We start from the raw sequence: 16,975 nt of genomic DNA, 5'->3' as shown, positions 1-16,975 counted from the left end.
TTTCCTGCCAGGGCCGCTCCGCCAGCGTCGCCGCGCACGACCCTCGTGGATTTCCTTCATGTCTGCGATTCGCGCCCTGGTTCTCGGTTCAGGTGGCCGTGAGCATGCACTTGCGCTGCACCTTCTCCGCTCGGAGCGTGTGGAGCATGTGTATGTGGCGCCAGGCAATGGCGGAACATCGACGCTCGGCCAGCGCTGCACCAATGTGACGCTGTCGCAGGCCAACGGCTTTAGCGAGATGGCCCAATGGGCCACAGAGCACAAGATCAACCTTGTCGTGCCCGGACCGGAGGCCCCGCTCGTGGCGGGTGTCGAGACGGCCTTCCGCCAGGTCGGCATCCCCGTGTTCGGCCCGAGCCAGGCGGCAGCCCAGCTCGAGGGCTCCAAGGCGTATGCTAAGGACTTTATGGCGCGTCACCACATCCCCACCGCCGCCTACCGCACATTCCACGCGAACGAGGTCAATGAGTGCTTTGCGTACATCGAGACGCTTGGCGGCGCCCGCGCCGTCGTGCTGAAGGCGGACGGTCTCGCGGGCGGCAAGGGCGTGCTTTTGCCCGAGTCGGACGAGGAGGCGCGTGAGGGCGTTGAGGATCTGCTCGTGCGCAGGGTGTTCGGCAGTGCGGGCGACGCGCTCGTCGTCGAGGAGCGCCTCGATGGCAACGAGCTCTCGGTGCTGGCCTTCTCGGACGGGTACACGGTGCGTGCCCTGCCGGGCTGCCAGGACCACAAGCGGATTGGCGAGGGCGATACGGGCCTGAATACGGGTGGCATGGGCGCCTACTGCCCGACGCCCGACGGCACGGCGCCGGGCATGGAAGCGCGCATCCGCCAAGAGGTGCTGCTGCCGACTATCGCGGGCCTGCGCAAGGACGGCACGCCGTTCGTCGGTATGCTATTTGTGGGTCTCATGCTCACATCTAAGGGCCCCAAGGTGCTGGAGTTCAATGTGCGCTTTGGTGATCCCGAGACGGAGGCCGTGCTCGAGCTGCTTGCGCACCCTTCGACGCTTGCCGACGTGATGATGGCGTGCGTGGAGCGGCGTCTGGACTGTGTGGACCTGGCGATCCGCAACGGCTACGCAGTCAGCGTTGTGATGGCGAGTGGCGGCTACCCTGGCTCGTACAAGACGGGCGTCCCGATCCGCATCGAGACACTGCCGAGCGATGTGTCGGTGTACCACGCCGGTACGAAGCGCGCAGACGACGGCACGCTGCTGACGGCCGGCGGACGTGTGATTGTGGTGTCGGCCACGGGCCCGACGCTCGACGCGGCGCTCGAGAGGGCATACGCGGGTGTCCAGTGTGTGCAGTTCGAGGGCCAGGTGTTCCGCCGCGACATTGCGCACCGTGCACTGTCGGCCGCGCGCTCGCAGCAGGCGGGTCTGACGTACGCGGACGCGGGCGTCGACATTGACGCGGGCAATGCGCTCGTAGAGCGGATCAAGCCGCTGGCGAAGAGCACACAGCGTGCCGGCTCGGTCGGTAGCCTGGGCGGCTTTGGCGGTGTGTTTGACCTGCGCGCGCTCAACATGCGCGACCCAGTGCTAGTGAGTGGCACGGACGGTGTCGGCACGAAGCTGCGCCTTGCGTTCGACTGCCAGAAGCACGACACGGTCGGCATCGACCTCGTGGCCATGTCTGTGAACGACTTGATCGTGCAGGGTGCGCAGCCGCTCTTTTTCCTCGACTACTATGCGTGTGGCAAGCTGGACGTCGATACGGCCGCTGCTGTGGTCGGCGGTGTCGCGGAAGGCTGTCGTCAGGCGTCGTGTGCGCTGCTCGGCGGCGAGACCGCCGAGATGCCTGGCATGTACGCGGGCGAGGAGTACGACGTCGCAGGCTTTGCGGTGGGCGCCGTGGAGCGTGACGCGATGCTGCCGCGCATGGACCAGATGCAGGCGGGCGATCAGCTGATCGGCCTGGCGAGCAGCGGCGTGCACTCGAACGGCTTCTCGCTCGTGCGCAGGGTCGTTGCCAAGTCAGGCGTGTCGCTCGACGCGCCGTGCCCGTGGGACAGCTCACTGACGCTCGGTGCTGCGCTCCTGGCGCCGACGCGCGTCTATGTCCAGGCGCTCGCGCATGTGCTGCAGGGCCCGCACCGTGTGTTGGGCATGGCGCATATCACGGGCGGCGGCTTTACCGACAACGTGCCGCGCATGCTTCCGCCGCACCTAGGTGCGCACATCGATGTCGGCCGCTGGACGCGCCCGCCGCTGTTTGACTGGCTGCAGAAGCAGGGCCAGATTCGCGCCGACGAAATGGCGCGCACGTTCAACAACGGTATCGGTATGGTGCTGGCCGTGCCTGCAGGCGCGTGCGACGAGACGTGCGCGGCACTCAAAGCCGCCGGCGAGTCGCCGGTAGTGATGGGCGAGGTGACCGCGGAGCCTGGCGTGTCGTACGCGCATCTCGATGCCTGGTCGCTGTAGCGCTGTAGTACATGATGTGGAGGTTGTGGGGCGCCCCTTGCTCTTGCTCGTCGTCGTGGCATGGACTCGGTCGAGCTGAGCCGGATGGACTCGCACGACGACTCGGTCAAGGAAGCTTTCGGCGCGAAGGCGGAGGCATACACCGTCACGAATGGTGCGTCGCCTGCGACGTTCGCATTGGCCGCGCACGGCATGGAACGCGTGGGCGTCACCGTGTGGATGCTGACCATGTGTGCGGCACTGTGTGGGTCACTGTTCGGCTACGACACGGGCTACGTGTCGTCGGTGCTGGTGAGTCTTGATAAATTCAAGGACTTTGGGCATGTGCTGAGCGACGGCACAAAGCAGCTCATCACGTCCGCCACGTCGCTGGGCGCCCTGATCGGCGCGCTCAGCGCCATGATCCCGTCCGAGTATCTCGGGCGCCGCTGGTCCATGGCCATTGCGAATTTCGTGTTCATTGTGGGTGCGATTATCCAGGCGGTCGCGCACAGCGCATGGACGCTCATCGGTGGCCGCTTCGTCGTGGGCGTCGGCGTCGGCATCGCCTCGATGATTGTGCCGCTGTGGATCAGCGAGCTGGCACCGGCGCACCTGCGCGGACGCCTCGTCACCCTGAATATCGTGTTCCTTACACTCGGCCAGCTCATCGCCACGGGCGTCGGCGCCGGCTTCGAGAACATCTACGGCGGCTGGCGCTACACGGTGGCGGGCGGCGCGATTCCCGCGATTATCTCGCTCCTGACCATGGCATGGCTTCCCGAGTCGCCGCGCTACGACAGCCGGCGTGGACGCACAGAGCGTGCGATGCGCACGTTCCAGCGCATCTACCCCCACGCGTCCGAGGCGTACTGCCGCCGCCGCGCCGAGGAGCTCACCCTGAGTCTCCAAGAGTTTGACACTCGTGTCGCACACACGCCCCTCGCGCGCCGCATTCGCCTGTTGTGCAGCGGAACGCACGCACGCGCGCTGGTCATTGCGTGCGGCCTGCAGGCGCTCCAGCAGCTGTGTGGCTTCAACACGCTCATGTACTACAGCGGCACCCTCTTCCAGGCGATCGGCTTTGACCAGCCCGTGGCCGTCTCGCTGATTGTCAGCGCGACCAACTTTCTAGCGACGCTCGCGGCGCTCCAGCTGATCGATATGATCGGGCGCCGCCGCGTGCTGCTCTACTCGGTGCCCGGCATGTGTGGCGCACTCGTCTTTGCGGCCATCTGCTTCGCGTTCCTCCCGGTCCAGGCGAATGGCGAGCTGGCGGCCGACATCCCGTCGGGCCGCCGTGTGTGGACGTACCTGGTGATTGTGGCCATCATCGTGTATGTGCTATTCTACGGCTTCGGGATCGGGAACGTGCCGTGGCAGCAGGGCGAGCTCTTTGCGATCGAGACGCGCGCGATCGGCACGAGCATCGCGACGGGCGTGAATTGGGCATGCAACCTGCTCATTGGCGCCACGTACCTCTCGCTCGTTGGGGCAGCGACGTCGAGTGGCGCCTTTGGCTTTTACGCCGGACTCTGTGCGCTTGGCTTTGTGTTTTGCCTGTTTTGCTTCCCCGACACGCGCCAGCTCTCGCTCGAGGAGGTGCACGTCATCTTCCGCGATTCATGGGGCATCCGCGCCGCCGAGCAGCTGCGCGCCGACAAGGCGCGCGTTGCTGCCGATGCGCGCGCGCGCGACGCGATCGACCCGCTGACGATGGACGCGCACACGGTCGGATCGTCGACGGCCCGCCTGCCGCGCACGCCCAGCGTGCTCGATATGACGACGACACGCACCCTTGTCGACCCGCTCGATGACGGGCCGTGCGCGCCGCGGGCGCCGGTGGATGCGCGGCGCATGAACGGTGCGACACCGGCGGCGCTCCCGTTCAGCCTGCCGAGCGACCTCGATGGGCCGCCGCTCCTGGGCGCGCACGCAATGTCGATGCGCCGCTCAGCGTCGCTCTCGCAGATCCGGCGCTCGGATGAGCCCATCACGCTGCCGCCCGTCGACGTGGATGGCCCGCGCTCGAATGTGCTCTCAAGTCGCTTTGGGCTCGAGGGCACGCCGCTGCTCCTGTTCGTGACGTGCTTCGCGAGTCTCGGCGTGTTTATGTTTGGGTACGACCAGGGCGTGATGAGCGGCATCATCACGCACCCCACGTTCCAGTCGGACTTTCACGATCCCAGCGCCGCGCAGCTCGGTACGATGGTAGCCGTGCTCGAGATCGGCGCGCTGATCACGTCGCTGCTCAGTGGTGTGCTGGCCGATCGCTACGGGCGCAAGGCGATCCTGAGCGCCGGTGCGCTGTTCTTCATGGTCGGTGGCCTGATTCAGACGTGCACGGTCGGCTACCGCATCATGGTCGTCGGACGCATTATCGCGGGCCTGGGAATCGGGTTCCTCACGATGATCGTGCCGACGTACCAGAGCGAAGTGTCGCCAGCCGAGAACCGCGGCAAACTGGCGTGCATCGAGTTCACTGGCAACATCATCGGCTACATGGCCAGTGTGTGGATGGGCTACGTGTGCAGCTTCCTGCAGAACGGCTGGGCATGGCGCCTGCCGCTGGCTGTGCAGCCCTTGATCGGCGGCGTGCTGCTCTATGGAGCGACGCTGCTACCAGAGAGCCCAAGGTGGCTCTGCGACGTGGATCGCGACGCGGAGGCGATGCGGGTGCTCGTGGACCTGAACGGCACGGCCGATCCGCGGCACGCCCGCGCCAAGCTCGAGTTCTGGGAGATCCAGACGACGGTGCGGCAGATGCGCGCACAGGGCGACCGCTCGTACCGCGCGCTGTGGCAGCGGCTGCGTGCGCGCACGCTCCTGGGTATGTCGTCGCAGATGCTCGCGCAGCTGAATGGCATCAACGTCATCTCGTACTATGCGCCGCTCGTGTTCGAGAGCGCAGGCTGGGTCGGGCGCGATGCCCTGTTCATGACGGGCATCAATGCGACGGTGTACGTGCTGTCGACCGTGCCGACGTGGTTCCTCGTGGACTCGTGGGGCCGCCGGCCGATCTTGCTGTCGGGTGCCCTGCTGTGTGCACTGACACTCGGCGCATGTGGCCTGTTCCTCCGCGCCGACCGCGCGTACACGCCGACGGCCGTGGCCGCATGCGTCGTGCTCTTCAATGCGGCGTTCGGGTACTCGTGGGGCCCGATCCCCTGGGCGTGGACGCCCGAGATCATGCCGCTGGCCTTCCGTGCAAAAGGCACGTCGCTCGCGGCGGCCACCAACTGGGTGTTCAACTGGGTCGTGGGACAGCTCACGCCCATCCTGCAGGAGACGATCGGGTGGCGCCTGTACCTGCTGCACGCCGTGTGCTGCCTCGTCTCCTTCGGAGTCGTATACGCACTGTATCCCGAGACACAGGGCGTGCCGCTCGAAGAAATGGACGCCCTCTTCGGCGACCACCACGCACCCGTTCCCCACGAGGACGTGGACACGGGCGAAATCCGCGCGGCGGACAGCGAGATGCCGCGCCTGCGCCGCTCGATCAGCACGCACCCCCGCTTCCTGAACGAGTCGGGCCCCTTTGGATCCGCGCGCACCGACTACGAGGCGGTGCCCGTGCATCCGATGTCATAGCATACCCTGCTACTGCGACCGATACGCACCGTACGCCATGCCCGCCTCGGCGTGCGCTTCCAGATGCGCAATCTCCTGCGCCAGGGCCGCGTTGCGCCCCTCGAGCCAGTCGAGCAGGTCGATCACCTGGAACAGCACCGCCGATTTGCTTCCGGCGCCGCCCGCGCTGCCTCCGCGCCCGCGCCCGCGCCCGCGGTTCTGCTTGCCTTGGACGGCGCGACTGCGCGCGCGCCGCTGAGCATTGCGCTTGCGCCGCTGCACCTCCTCCTCGTCACAGCCCAGGATGAGATCCTCCTCGGTGTCGGTGCGGTCGTCGAGCTCTTCGTCCTCGACGCCCATCCCAGCGCCCGCATTGAGCCCCAGCGCGCGTGCGCCGTACGCGCGCCCCACATCAAGGAGGTCGGAGAGGTTCTTGAAGCCTTCCCGGATCTGGTTGCGCCGCCGCTGCTCGGAGAGAATATGCCGCTTGCGCCGCCCCGTCGTCTCCGGCTCGTCCGCTTGTGAGCTGTCGTCGTCCGACGCACGCCGCCGCTGCGGCACGACGCTCGGGCCACACAGGTCCGCCACATGTAGCACGCCCGGGCTCGACGTGGACGCCTCGGCCTCCGAGCCATCCGCAGGAAGCGTCCGCGGACTTACCGCATCCCCGCTCATCGGCACGCAGGCCGCCGTCAACTCGGCTGCCTCGGACACAGGAGGCTCCTCCGCGCTCGTCGGCGGCATGCCCTGGCAACGTGCGATGGCGGCGGTCGAGTGCCTGCTGATGCTCGGCCGATGTGCCTGACTTCATCACGCGGCGTGCGCGGAGTCTACGTGCATACCTACCGCGGCCACGAGCGCCCACGCCGACTCGACACGCGGCGCACCAGTGTCGGGGAGCACTTTCCACGCATCGTGCGCGCGCTGGATCGAGCGCCGCTTCGAGCGCGTCGATAGGCGCCGCGTCGGCGCGTGCCGCCGGCCGTGCTCCACAGCGTCGTGCGCGAGCTGCTCGGCGTGCGTGAGCAGTCCGTAGGCCGCGTCCTCGTCAGCCGGCGCGTCGTCGTCGGGCGCGTCCGCTAGGAGGAGGCGCTGCGCGAGGAACTGGAGCCACTAGCGTTAGTGAGCCGACGTACCAGTACGTTGGTCAGTGGCGTGTACGCGCGCCAGTCGCCCGCGACGAGGCCGCGCATCGTGCGGTACACGTCGTACTGCGTGTCGCCCTGGCCGGTAAACAGTGCCTCGTCGTCGAAATCGTACGCCATCACGGTGCCGTCGATGCACATGCGCGAAAGCGAGTAGTCGATGATGGTCGCCTGCAGCTGTGTCGCGGCCGGCCCGTACTGCGTCCAGAGTGTGTCCATGGGAGGCAGCGGCGTCGCAGCCTGTGCCGTATCCACGCGCCGCACGAGTACGTTGCTCATATGTAGATCACGGTGCTGCGTTAGTGCGTGGGCGTACCTCAAATTGGACCTCCTGCTCGGCGTGCGCGAGCGCACAGGCGACCTGGAAAAAGACGGCCGCGCGCTCGCTCCAGCTACGGAGGGCCATGCCCTCGAGCTCCGCGCCTGCGTGCTCCATCACAAGCAGGGCGTACATCTGCGTCGCAGGGAGCACGCTGGGGCGTACGTTCTCGCAGCGCTCGCGGTGCACCTCTGCAAACACGTCCCAGGCGTCCAGGAGGCGCTCGGGATAGGTGCCCCGCACCACGTGCGCGGACACGAGCCGCACGAAGTGTGTAGCCCACGGCTCGGTGAGCGTGCCGAGGGCCGCCGTCGTCGCTACCTCGCGGTCCACGCTTGCCACCGGCGAGACAGCCGGGCCGTCTCGCACGCTCGGCCCGTGCTCGAGGGGAATCACCTTGATGACGTGCACGACGCCCTCAGGCGCCGTGTATTGGTATACTTCCGAGTAGCTCGCCTCGCCGATCTTGACGAGAGCGCGGTCGCCGACCAGCTCATCGACCTGGGCAGCAAACGCCTTCGGGTCCGCTTGGTGCACGCGGCGCAGCAGCGCGGACATGTCGGTGAGCGAGAGGTCCGCGAGTGCCTGTGTCAGCTCGCCCTCGTTATCGAGAGCCTGCAGGGGCGCGCGCGCCGTGAGCGTGGGCGAATCAGGCACCGCAGGTGTCTTTTCACCCGCGGCCCACCGCTTGATCGGCGTGGCGACCTGGTGCGTGAACGCCTGGCGGGGGCTCTGCACCCACGCACTCCACGAGTGCAGGTCGACACCGGTGAACAGGCTCTTCGAGCCAGGCGCCGCGCGTGGCGGCGTCGCTACCTGTGTGTTCTCGTCCAGGGACCGCGTATCTTGTACAACACGTGTGCGGCCCTTGCGCCCGTACACATGGATCTGACGCGTCGACGATGGCAGCATGCAGGTCCGGTCGAGCGCGCCACCACAACACTGGGGGCGCGGTGCCTCACGTGATATGAAAAGCGGCGGCGGCCTCGTCCTCTTCGTCCGGCGTCGATGGCGTGGAGCGTGAGGGCAGCGGCGGTCGCGCGCGCGGCGCTTCCGCAGCCGCAGAGCCAAGTACGAGCGATGCATGCGTCCGCATGTGTGTCGAAAAAGTCGGCGCCTAGCCGCGGCAAGGCGCGCAAAAGCCCCAAGACGCTGCTGCGTCTGTTCGCCGAGGGCAAGCTCAACGGCGCCGAGGCCGCGAGGGCCGCCGCGCTGATGGAGACGACATCCGCGGAGGGCACTGATGCAGGCCCCGTTGCGCAGAAGAAGCAGGACGATAGCGTCTCGCTGACCGAGGCACGCCACATTCTCCGCGTATGTACGGTCCTCTCACCCGCAGTCTGTCGAGGCAGCGCGCCCGCGCAATGCGTATGAGCTGCATATCGTGACGAGTGTGCCGCCGAACCAGACGAATGCGTTCCGTGGGCGCATCGTCTACCCCAAGGACCCGCGCATCAAGGGCGAGACGGCGCTGGTGTTTGCCGACCAGGGCACAGAGGCTGCGCAGGCCGCCGAGAAGGCGGCCGCGCAGCTGCGCGAGAGCGGCTCGTCGATGCGCCTCATCATTGGCGGGCACGAGATGATCAGCGAGGCGGCCTCGGGGCGTGTGCCGCCGTTCACGCGCGTCCTGTGTACGTCCGCGCTGCTGCCGAGCCTGAGCCGCACGCTCGCGCGCACACTGGGTCCCAAGGGTCTGATGCCGAGTGCGAAGCGTGGCACCGTGGTGGAAGACGGCGAGGAGATGCAGCGCGCCATCGAGCAGCTGCTCTCGGGCGTCGACTGGCGTGGCGACCGTCTTGGCGTCGTGCGCGGCGCCGTCGGCCGCATCTCGTTCACGGACGCAGAGCTGCGTGCAAATGTGCATGCGCTCCTGGACTCGGTCATTGCGCGTGCCGCAGGCGGTCTCGCCGGCACCAAGGTGAGCGCCAAGGTCGTCGCGGGCTACGCGCGCGACCTCTCGAGCGAGGATGCGGAGGGCAAGCCGCTCATGCACCGCGGACCCACGCCGCTGAAGCGAGGTACGTCGCCATACTCACGCAGCGCTCTCTATTGTGCAGCAGGTGCACCTCAGCTCGACGCAGGGCCCCGGCCTGCGTTTGCGCCTCGACGATGTCCTGTAGAGCGAACGGCTGCCTCCACACGCGCCTGACGCACCGTCAGACGACGATGCGTGTTTTTTCGGTCGGCGGACTGCTCGCGGCGGCGGCCGCCGCCGTGCTGCTAGGCCTAGCCACCTTTGGTGTGCCGATCAACAACAACTACTACCTGCTTCAGCTGGGGCTGGGCCAGGCCGACTTCCATTTCGGCCCCTTTGGCTACAGCTTCAATGGCCGCGACAGCGCCACCAAGCTCGGGTATGATGTGCCCCGCGAGCTGGGCGAGCAGAACCCCGTCTCGTCGCTCGTGCATACGCTGTCGTACGTGCTCGTGTTGTATCCGATCGGTGCGTCGCACTCACTGACACAGCCTTTGCGCTCGCCGTCGTGGCCGTCCTCGCCTCGCTGCTCGCCGTGACGTGCAAGACGATGATGAACGCTTTAGCCATCTTTTTTGCAACGCTTGGTGCGATTGTGGCAACGGTGGGCTTTGCGATCGTCATTGCCCTCTATTTCGCCCTCAAGGATGTGTTCAGCGGGATCCGCATCGATATTCAGTTCGGCCAGTCGTTCTACTTCACCGTCGTCGGTGCGGCCTGCCTGTACCTCGCGATGGCGCTCATGTCCGGCGGTCTGTGCTGCGACCCGCTGTTCTCGCGCCACCGGCGCAGCAGCCCCGCCGCCGGTGCGTCCTACTCCACGGCCCCGGTGCACGCGCCACCGGCCGAGTACCACGCGACGCGGGCGGACCTGCCTGCGTTTCCCGAGTACCATCCATCGCAGCACGAGAATGTGTACGAGATGGATGATACGATGAATTCGTATACCAAGGCGCACACACCGCACGAGTATGAGGACGCGGCTTTCCCGGCGCCGGCGCCCCACGCCGCCGCCAGCAGTGCGCCGTACCTCTCCGCGCAGCCGGCGGAGTCAAGCACACGCCTGCTTACCGAGGCGCCGTACCTGCCGTCACGGCCGTCGGACTCGTCGCAGATCCCGACAGAGCACGCGTACGTCGACGCGCCTGAGGCGCCGTACGCCCCGGTACCACAGCCGGTGTCGGCGCAGCAGGCCGATGCATGGTTCCTGCACAGCGGACCCCAAGCCCCCGAGGCTGTGCCCCCGCAGTACCCCCCGGCGCTCGCGGGCTCCGCGTATGCCAATGAGAAGCGTCACTAATGTTTTCTATGGACGGGCTGCCTCGTCCTCGGTCTGTAGCGTTTGCATGAGTTGTGCCAGGCCACTGAGCTGCTCCGGTCGCAGTTTCGAGAGCACCACACTGAGGTGCAGGCGCTGCCGCGACGCAGCGTTCGCGCCGGGAGGGAGCGGCGTCGATGCGTCAGTGATGCCGACCAGCAGTACGGGGTCCGTCTGCACACCGGCCACAGGGCGCGGCGCCGTCAGCCCTGGGTTCAGCGCCACAGACTGCCCTGCACTAGCTAGCGACAAGGCAGGAAGCAGGTGCGGCGCCGGCACCAGGTGCAGTCCGAGCGCTGTGAGTTTCGGCACACTCGTCATGGGCACCACCAGGGGCAGCGGCTGCGACGGAATGCTTGTAGAGGCAGAGAGCGTTTCGGAGACATTGAGCGGCGCGCCCGAGTCGGGACGCGCACTCGCTCCGGCCGCGGGCGACGCCCCGGACGCGCCGCGCGCCGCGAGGCCCGCGAGGTGGGACACCGTCGCGGGCGAGAGCGCGGGGAGCGACGCCGCGGACGCGGCAGGGCGCCCATCCAAGCTCGGCGGCCGCACGATCGCATACGGCCGCGGCACGTCATCCAGGCCGGGGCGCCGGGGTGAGGCGGCCGCGGACAGCGCCGAGGAGCCGGCGAACAGACTGGGCGTGTGCAGGCTCGCTGCGAACGAGGCGCCTGGCCGCCAGTGGCGCTGCCGCTCCAGCTCCTCCAGCTCCGCGCGCGCGCGGCGCAGCTCCGCGGACAAGTCTTGGAACGCCTTCATTTCGTCCTCGTACACCATGCGCTCCAGAAACTCGAGCGACTCGTGCATATGTGGCGCACGCTCCTGCGCCGTCTCGGAGCGCGTCTGCAAGGCGCGAAAACGGCGCGCAAGCTGCGCGCGTCGCTCGTACGCGGAGCGCGTGAAGGCAGCGCTGGGAAACGGCGGGAGCGTCAGCAGGGGGGTATCAGGCGGGAGAGGCGCCTCGACGCGCCGTCGCTTGCGCACGTACGGCACAGCAAACGACACATGCGCCTCGTCATCGAGGCCAGCAGCGGCGGGTGCTGCTACAATACGGGCGTCTGCCGCGTCGAGCAGGTCCGACTCGGGCACCTGCCAGACATGGTAGGGCAGCAGACGCTCCACGACATCGCGTGCGTCTCGGAAAGGCGTCTGGATATCAGGACGCAGGCACCGCTCGTGGTCCTGGTCCAGCTGCATGCGAAATCGACGCTGTGTGTGTGCGCGCTGCGCGGCCAGCTCCGGATCCTCGAGCACCAGGTCCTTTTGGGGGGGTAGGCGCGTAGCAGCAGGCGTGCTATGCGCCGGCGGCACGGTACGCCCAGACGCGCTGGTGATGGCTGCGCCAGGCGCCGCCGCACCGAGCGGCGAACCTGCGACCACAGGCGTGCGGCGGGCGCCAAGATGCAGACCGGATGCCGCAGCGAGAGAATTGGAGATGATAAATGGCGGCGTCGCGGGTGCTGTCGTCATGGGCGGCGGCGCAGGCTGCACGCCCGGGCGCGGAGGGGCCGCAGGGGCCGCACTCGCATGGCGGTTGACCGTGACAATCGGATTCGCATACGCCGAGGATACGGGGCGGGTATATGGGTCGCTCGTGCATGCAGGAGCCGCTTGGATAGGCACAGCATGGTGAGAGGGCGCGGGCGCCGCGGCGCCCGCCTCCTTGGGCGACAAAGAGCTTACCGACGCTGCCGCTGGGCCAGCGCGGAGCTCGTTGGCCTCAGGCATACGAGCACACTTTGCCGCTGGAGGCTTTTGAATCAGAATAGGCAGAAACGGTGCACAGAGCCGAGTGTCTCGTCTTCCGTTCGAATGCGCGAATCAAGGCCCACGCGCTTGAATCGCTCGACGCGCCGTTTCTGCGCTGGGCAAGGCGGCCCCTCGCTCGGACGACGGGGCAGCAAAGTCACGTGTGTTTTGCGCCGGGCGCGCGGGCGCTCCGCCAGGGCGCCGCATGGAGACGGTGACGCTGCCGGCGGCGTTTCCGGCGGCGTACCGGCGGGTATACCTGGCTAAATTTGAGGGCGTGTCGAATGGAGGCGCGCTGAAGGAGGCGCTGATTGCCGTGTCCAAGACGTCCGCAGACTCAGAAGAGCGACGGCGCATGGACTTTGCCTTTGTCGACGCGAGGCTGGTGCTCAGCCGGCGGCAGCTGCTGACGGCGGTCGTGCAGGCGGTTGTAGCTGCGGACCGCCTCTCAACGCGGTCTGAGGCGCCCGTAGGCATGAAGACGCCGTCGATCCACTCGGAGATATTGTGGACGCTGAACCCGAACAACAATGTGCGTGTGCTGTGCTTATGCAGGTGGCCGATGCGCTGCGCCAGTTTGGCGTGTCGGCCTCGACCGAGACGCTCATCCTTGTGCATGTGGGTGCACTGCCACCGGCTGGCCCGGACCCGGCCGCGCTCGTTCAGCACATGGACGCGCTTGTGGACGGCACGCTCGTTGCTGGCGTTGATGCGCCGACGATGGCGTCGCTGGCGCTCGCGCCCGATTCGCGCCGATGGAAGGACGTGGGGAAGACGTACAAGCTGCAGGATACGAGTGCGTTCCAGCAGCACGAGACGCAGGCCGTGGAAGCGCTCGTGTGCTCTACGGTGGCTACCAAGTATGTAGGCGCATAATTAGTCCATTTCGACGAGGCTGCGTAAGCACGAGACACGTACTGGTACTCGGGCGCGTCGAGTTTCTTGGCGCCGCCCAGGAACGGAATCGACACGATAAACAGGTACTCGACCGTGTTGGCCTGCTGCTGCTGCACGAGCTGGCCCGCAGCGGACGCGGAGCCACCCGTCGCAATGAGGTCGTCGACGATCAACACATTCGCGCCAGCGGGAATCGCGCCCTTTTGCATCTCAAAGACGTCCTCGCCGTACTCCTTCGCGAACGTGGCCTGCACGCACTCGCCTGGCAGCTTGCCGTGCTTGCGCACCGGCACAAAGCCGGCGCCCAGGCGCTGCGCAATGACAGGGCCGATCAGAAAACCACGAGCATCCAGGCCCACCACGTAGTTGATGCGCGAGTCGCGGCCCTCTTGTGCCAGGCGAGGGAGCGTCTGCGTGAAGATATGCGACATGAAGTTGGTGATCAAGATCTCAAACGTGATCGGGTCACGCAGCACGGGCAGCACATCACAGAACAGGATGCCCTTCTTGGGCCAGTCCTGGTGGTACTCTTTACATTAGCGGGCGCAGCGTACCAAACTTGGTCTTCAGAAGCTCAATGTCCGACATGGAGGCGTCGCGCTGGCCGCGCCGGGCCGCGGACGCACGGCGTCGACCTCCACATGTGTTCACTATGGATGGAAGTGTGTACCTGTGACAACACCTCCCCGGTCCAACAACCATCGCCCTCGCTGCGGCATGATGAACGAAGCGGGTGGCGCGGACGCGCCACCGCCCATGGAAGCGATTCACCCGACGGTATGTGGTACTGGCTAACTTCAGCTCTCAACAGACACAATAGACAACGACACCAGCTCCGTTGCGCAGATGACAACGTACGTGACGGACCCGACGCAGTTCCTGTTCAACTTCCCGAATGACAAGTCGTTCACGACGCATGTGCCTGCCAGCCTCTTTGACGAATGCGTGTCTGTGCTGAAGCGCACAGTGCAGTGGCGCGTCTCGTCGACACGGTACAACGGCGCGCTGCCACACGGGCGCCGCTACGCGTGGCGGAAGCACTACGTATGTGACCACTCTGGAAAGCCGCGCGACCGCCGCGATCCGAATCTGGCACCAGGGAAGCGACGTTCGCGGCGAGCTTCGATCAAGATTGGCTGCCCCGCCTCGTTCACCGCGACACAGGAAGTCGGCAGCGACACGGTCGTGATGGTGTGTCGCTTCCAGCACCAGGGGCACACTGTGAACACGCGCGAGTACTGGGCCAACAGTCGCATCCCCGATAATGTGCGTGAATGGATCAAGGAGCGCGTAAGCGAGGGCCACGACCAGAAGGAGATCGTGCAGATGATCCACGAGCATCAGAAAAATGCCGCCAACATACCCCCTACGAGCCCCGCATTCATTCCGCCGGGCGTGCAGATCACGAGGATGGATGTGTACAACATCATCAAGCGCCACAAGAACCTGCGTGCGCAGGAGCAGGACACGTCGATGCAGCGAGCGCATCGCGAGAGCGCCCCTTCCGGCGTAGACACAGACGCCCACGCACACCGCCTTGCGCTTGCCATTGACCCGGCCACCGCCAATGCGGCTGCCGCCGTCCCGCCTCCAGACCTGACGATCGCAGACACACGGCGGCCCGACGAGGCACCGCCCCTGGACCCGTCGACAGCTCCAGCGCCCTACTCAATGCTGCCAGCCACGCAGCTGACGACTGCCACGCCCGAGGAGGCCGTGAGCTTTGCACAGCAGTGGAGTGACCTGCTCGCGAACCTGCAGGCGCTCCAGCCACAAATGATGGAGTATGCGCTTACAACGGGTACAACGCGTCAGGCCAATACCACAGCTGAGTGGTCGCAGGCGATTGCGCAGCTGACGCAAGCGTGGTACATAGCGAGCAGCTTGGTCGACCGGCCCGGGCTGGCGCCGCCGCCCCCGTAGCGAGAATTGGTGTCTTTTTCGAAGTGGAGGTACCTCGCCGTCGTTTGCCTCGCCGCCTCCGCCGCTATGGCTGTCGACGCACGCGACGGCGTGCCGCCGCCGTTGACGGACCCTGCGCTCCTGCTGAGTCTGGTACCGCGCTTGCAGGAAATTGGGCGCCTGCTGGAGCAGGTGCGTGCGGCGCCCATGGAGCATGCGCCCACCGAGGGCATTCACTCGACGCGCGACGCTGCTGCAGCAGACGCGGCGCCAGCCCTCGAGACGCAGGGACCCAGCCTTGCGCTTGGCACAGTCAACGAGGATGACGACGATTGGGACCCATGGACGGCGTCAGACGGAGCCGGCGCAGAATCGCACATTCCTGCGGACCTGCAGGCCCGACTTGCGCAGGAGGCGACGGCTCTCCAGAGCACTCTGGCGCAGGCGCACGCTGCGCTGGATGCAGCGCCCGGCGCGGACATGAGCATAGACGACCAGGTGGACCTGTTAGCCAGGCTTGAGGCATACCGTGCGCGCCAAGCGTACGTATTGACGACTTATGCAGGGGAATCTATGACGTTTGGACCGAGTGTGTGGCAGCATTGTGCGGTCCGCCCCCCATGGTCGAGTCTACCGACTAGGCAGGAGGCCTGCGCGCTGCAGCGTCTGCTGCGCCTGCAGGAGCATCGGGCTGGCGTGAGCAGTGCGCACGTACGCATCGATCATGAGCTCGCGTCCGTGGTGCATCAGGCCCACAGCGCCCTGGTTGTTCGCGACGCCGCGCTGGTAGGCGTCCCAGATGGCCTGTGCAAATCCAATGTCTTCGTGAGTGCATGCAACGTACCCTCCTCTGACGGCGAAAACGCGCGGTTCACAGCATCAAGCTGGGCGGGGTGGATGACCTGCTTCCCATCAAAGCCAAGGTCGGCACCGTCGCGACACTCATCCTCCAAGTAGGCCTTGTCTTTGTACTCAATGCAAACCATATCCTGCTGTGAGCGAGCCAACGTACAATAGCCTGCAGACCGTACGCACGCGCCGTCGTGACGAGCTGGGCGCGCGGAAACAGCAGGCTTCGCCGGTCGCGCGTGCGCTTGATGCGTGTGGCAGCACAGTAGTCCTCGCTGGCGTTAGCATCGCAGACGTACCTGGCGAACAAGAGCGCGGCGAGTGATATCCGGTGCTCCCAGTCGTCCATGCGCGCCTGCGCCTGCGCCAGCATCTGGGGCATGTGCAGCAGCGCCGCCGCACTTTCGATCGATAGCACGAGCGCGAGCGGTGTGGTGGGGCTGTGGTGAGCAGGGGGGAACGTACGTGTACTGCGACAGGGGTTGCGCCACTCGGGCCACAACGTCTAGGTCATCGACACTCTCGACCTTGGGGACGACCACGGCCTGCACGCGGTGGCTCTGCAGCACAACCTCGAGATCTTCCTCGGCCAACTCGCGCTGGGTCGACGGCGCATTGATGCGCACGGCCAGTTCGGGGCCCTTTTCTGGCGCCGCCTGCAGCGCCTGCAGGACCATATGCTGCGCAGCGCCCTTACGGTGCTCTGCAACACTGTCTTCTAGGTCGTACACGAGTGTGTCCGCGGCGACGTTCCGGCTCTGGCTGTCAGGATCGCGCACGTACCTTGACTAGCATCTTTTCCGAACTGCCAGGAACGTACAGGAGGCTTCGACGTGGGCGC

General features: G+C 66.5%; 9 protein-coding genes and 1 pseudogene across 10 annotated transcripts; 5 read left to right on the top strand and 5 right to left on the bottom strand.

Moving 5' to 3' along the window:
- Positions 1–58: 58 nt before the first annotated feature.
- Positions 59–2,431, top strand: MSY001_0893 (uncharacterized protein; the record flags this gene model as incomplete). Its single annotated transcript, XM_018885988.1, has 1 exon — positions 59–2,431. The coding sequence occupies one exon, from the start codon at positions 59–61 to the stop codon at positions 2,429–2,431; it is 2,373 nt and encodes a 790-aa protein (XP_018739506.1).
- Positions 2,432–2,491: 60 nt separating this feature from the next.
- On the top strand, positions 2,492–6,001 carry MSY001_0892 (uncharacterized protein; the record flags this gene model as incomplete). Its single annotated transcript, XM_018885987.1, has 2 exons — positions 2,492–2,722; positions 2,744–6,001. The coding sequence occupies 2 exons, from the start codon at positions 2,492–2,494 to the stop codon at positions 5,999–6,001; spliced, it is 3,489 nt and encodes a 1,162-aa protein (XP_018739505.1).
- A 9-nt stretch (positions 6,002–6,010) lies between these two features.
- On the bottom strand, positions 6,011–6,645 carry MSY001_0891 (annotated as a pseudogene). Its single transcript is given in 2 exon segments — positions 6,011–6,635; positions 6,641–6,645. Coding segments are annotated over 2 exon segments (630 nt in total).
- Positions 6,646–6,790: 145 nt separating this feature from the next.
- MSY001_0890 (uncharacterized protein) lies at positions 6,791–8,356 on the bottom strand (the record flags this gene model as incomplete). The annotated part of the gene is made up of 3 exons (XM_018885986.1): positions 6,791–7,093; positions 7,117–7,419; positions 7,442–8,356. The coding sequence occupies 3 exons, from the start codon at positions 8,354–8,356 to the stop codon at positions 6,791–6,793; spliced, it is 1,521 nt and encodes a 506-aa protein (XP_018739504.1).
- Positions 8,357–8,452: 96 nt separating this feature from the next.
- MSY001_0889 (uncharacterized protein) lies at positions 8,453–9,564 on the top strand (the record flags this gene model as incomplete). The annotated part of the gene is made up of 3 exons (XM_018885985.1): positions 8,453–8,758; positions 8,784–9,462; positions 9,485–9,564. The coding sequence occupies 3 exons, from the start codon at positions 8,453–8,455 to the stop codon at positions 9,562–9,564; spliced, it is 1,065 nt and encodes a 354-aa protein (XP_018739503.1).
- A 1,161-nt stretch (positions 9,565–10,725) lies between these two features.
- MSY001_0888 (uncharacterized protein) lies at positions 10,726–12,465 on the bottom strand (the record flags this gene model as incomplete). The annotated part of the gene is given in 2 exon segments (XM_018885984.1): positions 10,726–11,033; positions 11,052–12,465. 2 exon segments carry the CDS (start codon positions 12,463–12,465, stop codon positions 10,726–10,728), a joined length of 1,722 nt encoding a protein of 573 aa, XP_018739502.1.
- Positions 12,466–12,691: 226 nt separating this feature from the next.
- MSY001_0887 (uncharacterized protein) lies at positions 12,692–13,362 on the top strand (the record flags this gene model as incomplete). Its single annotated transcript, XM_018885981.1, has 2 exons — positions 12,692–13,018; positions 13,042–13,362. 2 exons carry the CDS (start codon positions 12,692–12,694, stop codon positions 13,360–13,362), a joined length of 648 nt encoding a protein of 215 aa, XP_018739501.1.
- On the bottom strand, positions 13,331–13,971 carry MSY001_0886 (uncharacterized protein; the record flags this gene model as incomplete). Its single annotated transcript, XM_018885980.1, has 3 exons — positions 13,331–13,339; positions 13,401–13,912; positions 13,938–13,971. 3 exons carry the CDS (start codon positions 13,969–13,971, stop codon positions 13,331–13,333), a joined length of 555 nt encoding a protein of 184 aa, XP_018739500.1.
- Positions 13,972–14,103: 132 nt separating this feature from the next.
- On the top strand, positions 14,104–15,306 carry MSY001_0885 (uncharacterized protein; the record flags this gene model as incomplete). The annotated part of the gene is made up of 2 exons (XM_018885979.1): positions 14,104–14,160; positions 14,185–15,306. The coding sequence occupies 2 exons, from the start codon at positions 14,104–14,106 to the stop codon at positions 15,304–15,306; spliced, it is 1,179 nt and encodes a 392-aa protein (XP_018739499.1).
- A 609-nt stretch (positions 15,307–15,915) lies between these two features.
- MSY001_0884 (uncharacterized protein) lies at positions 15,916–16,929 on the bottom strand (the record flags this gene model as incomplete). Its single annotated transcript, XM_018885978.1, has 6 exons — positions 15,916–16,106; positions 16,130–16,274; positions 16,298–16,409; positions 16,434–16,574; positions 16,600–16,892; positions 16,918–16,929. 6 exons carry the CDS (start codon positions 16,927–16,929, stop codon positions 15,916–15,918), a joined length of 894 nt encoding a protein of 297 aa, XP_018739498.1.
- Positions 16,930–16,975: the final 46 nt, after the last annotated feature.

Source organism: Malassezia sympodialis, genomic scaffold, assembly GCF_000349305.1.
Source record: "Malassezia sympodialis ATCC 42132 genomic scaffold, msy_sf_4, whole genome shotgun sequence".
NCBI lineage: Eukaryota > Fungi > Basidiomycota > Malasseziomycetes > Malasseziales > Malasseziaceae > Malassezia > Malassezia sympodialis.
This window is presented reverse-complemented; position numbering and strand designations above follow the sequence as displayed.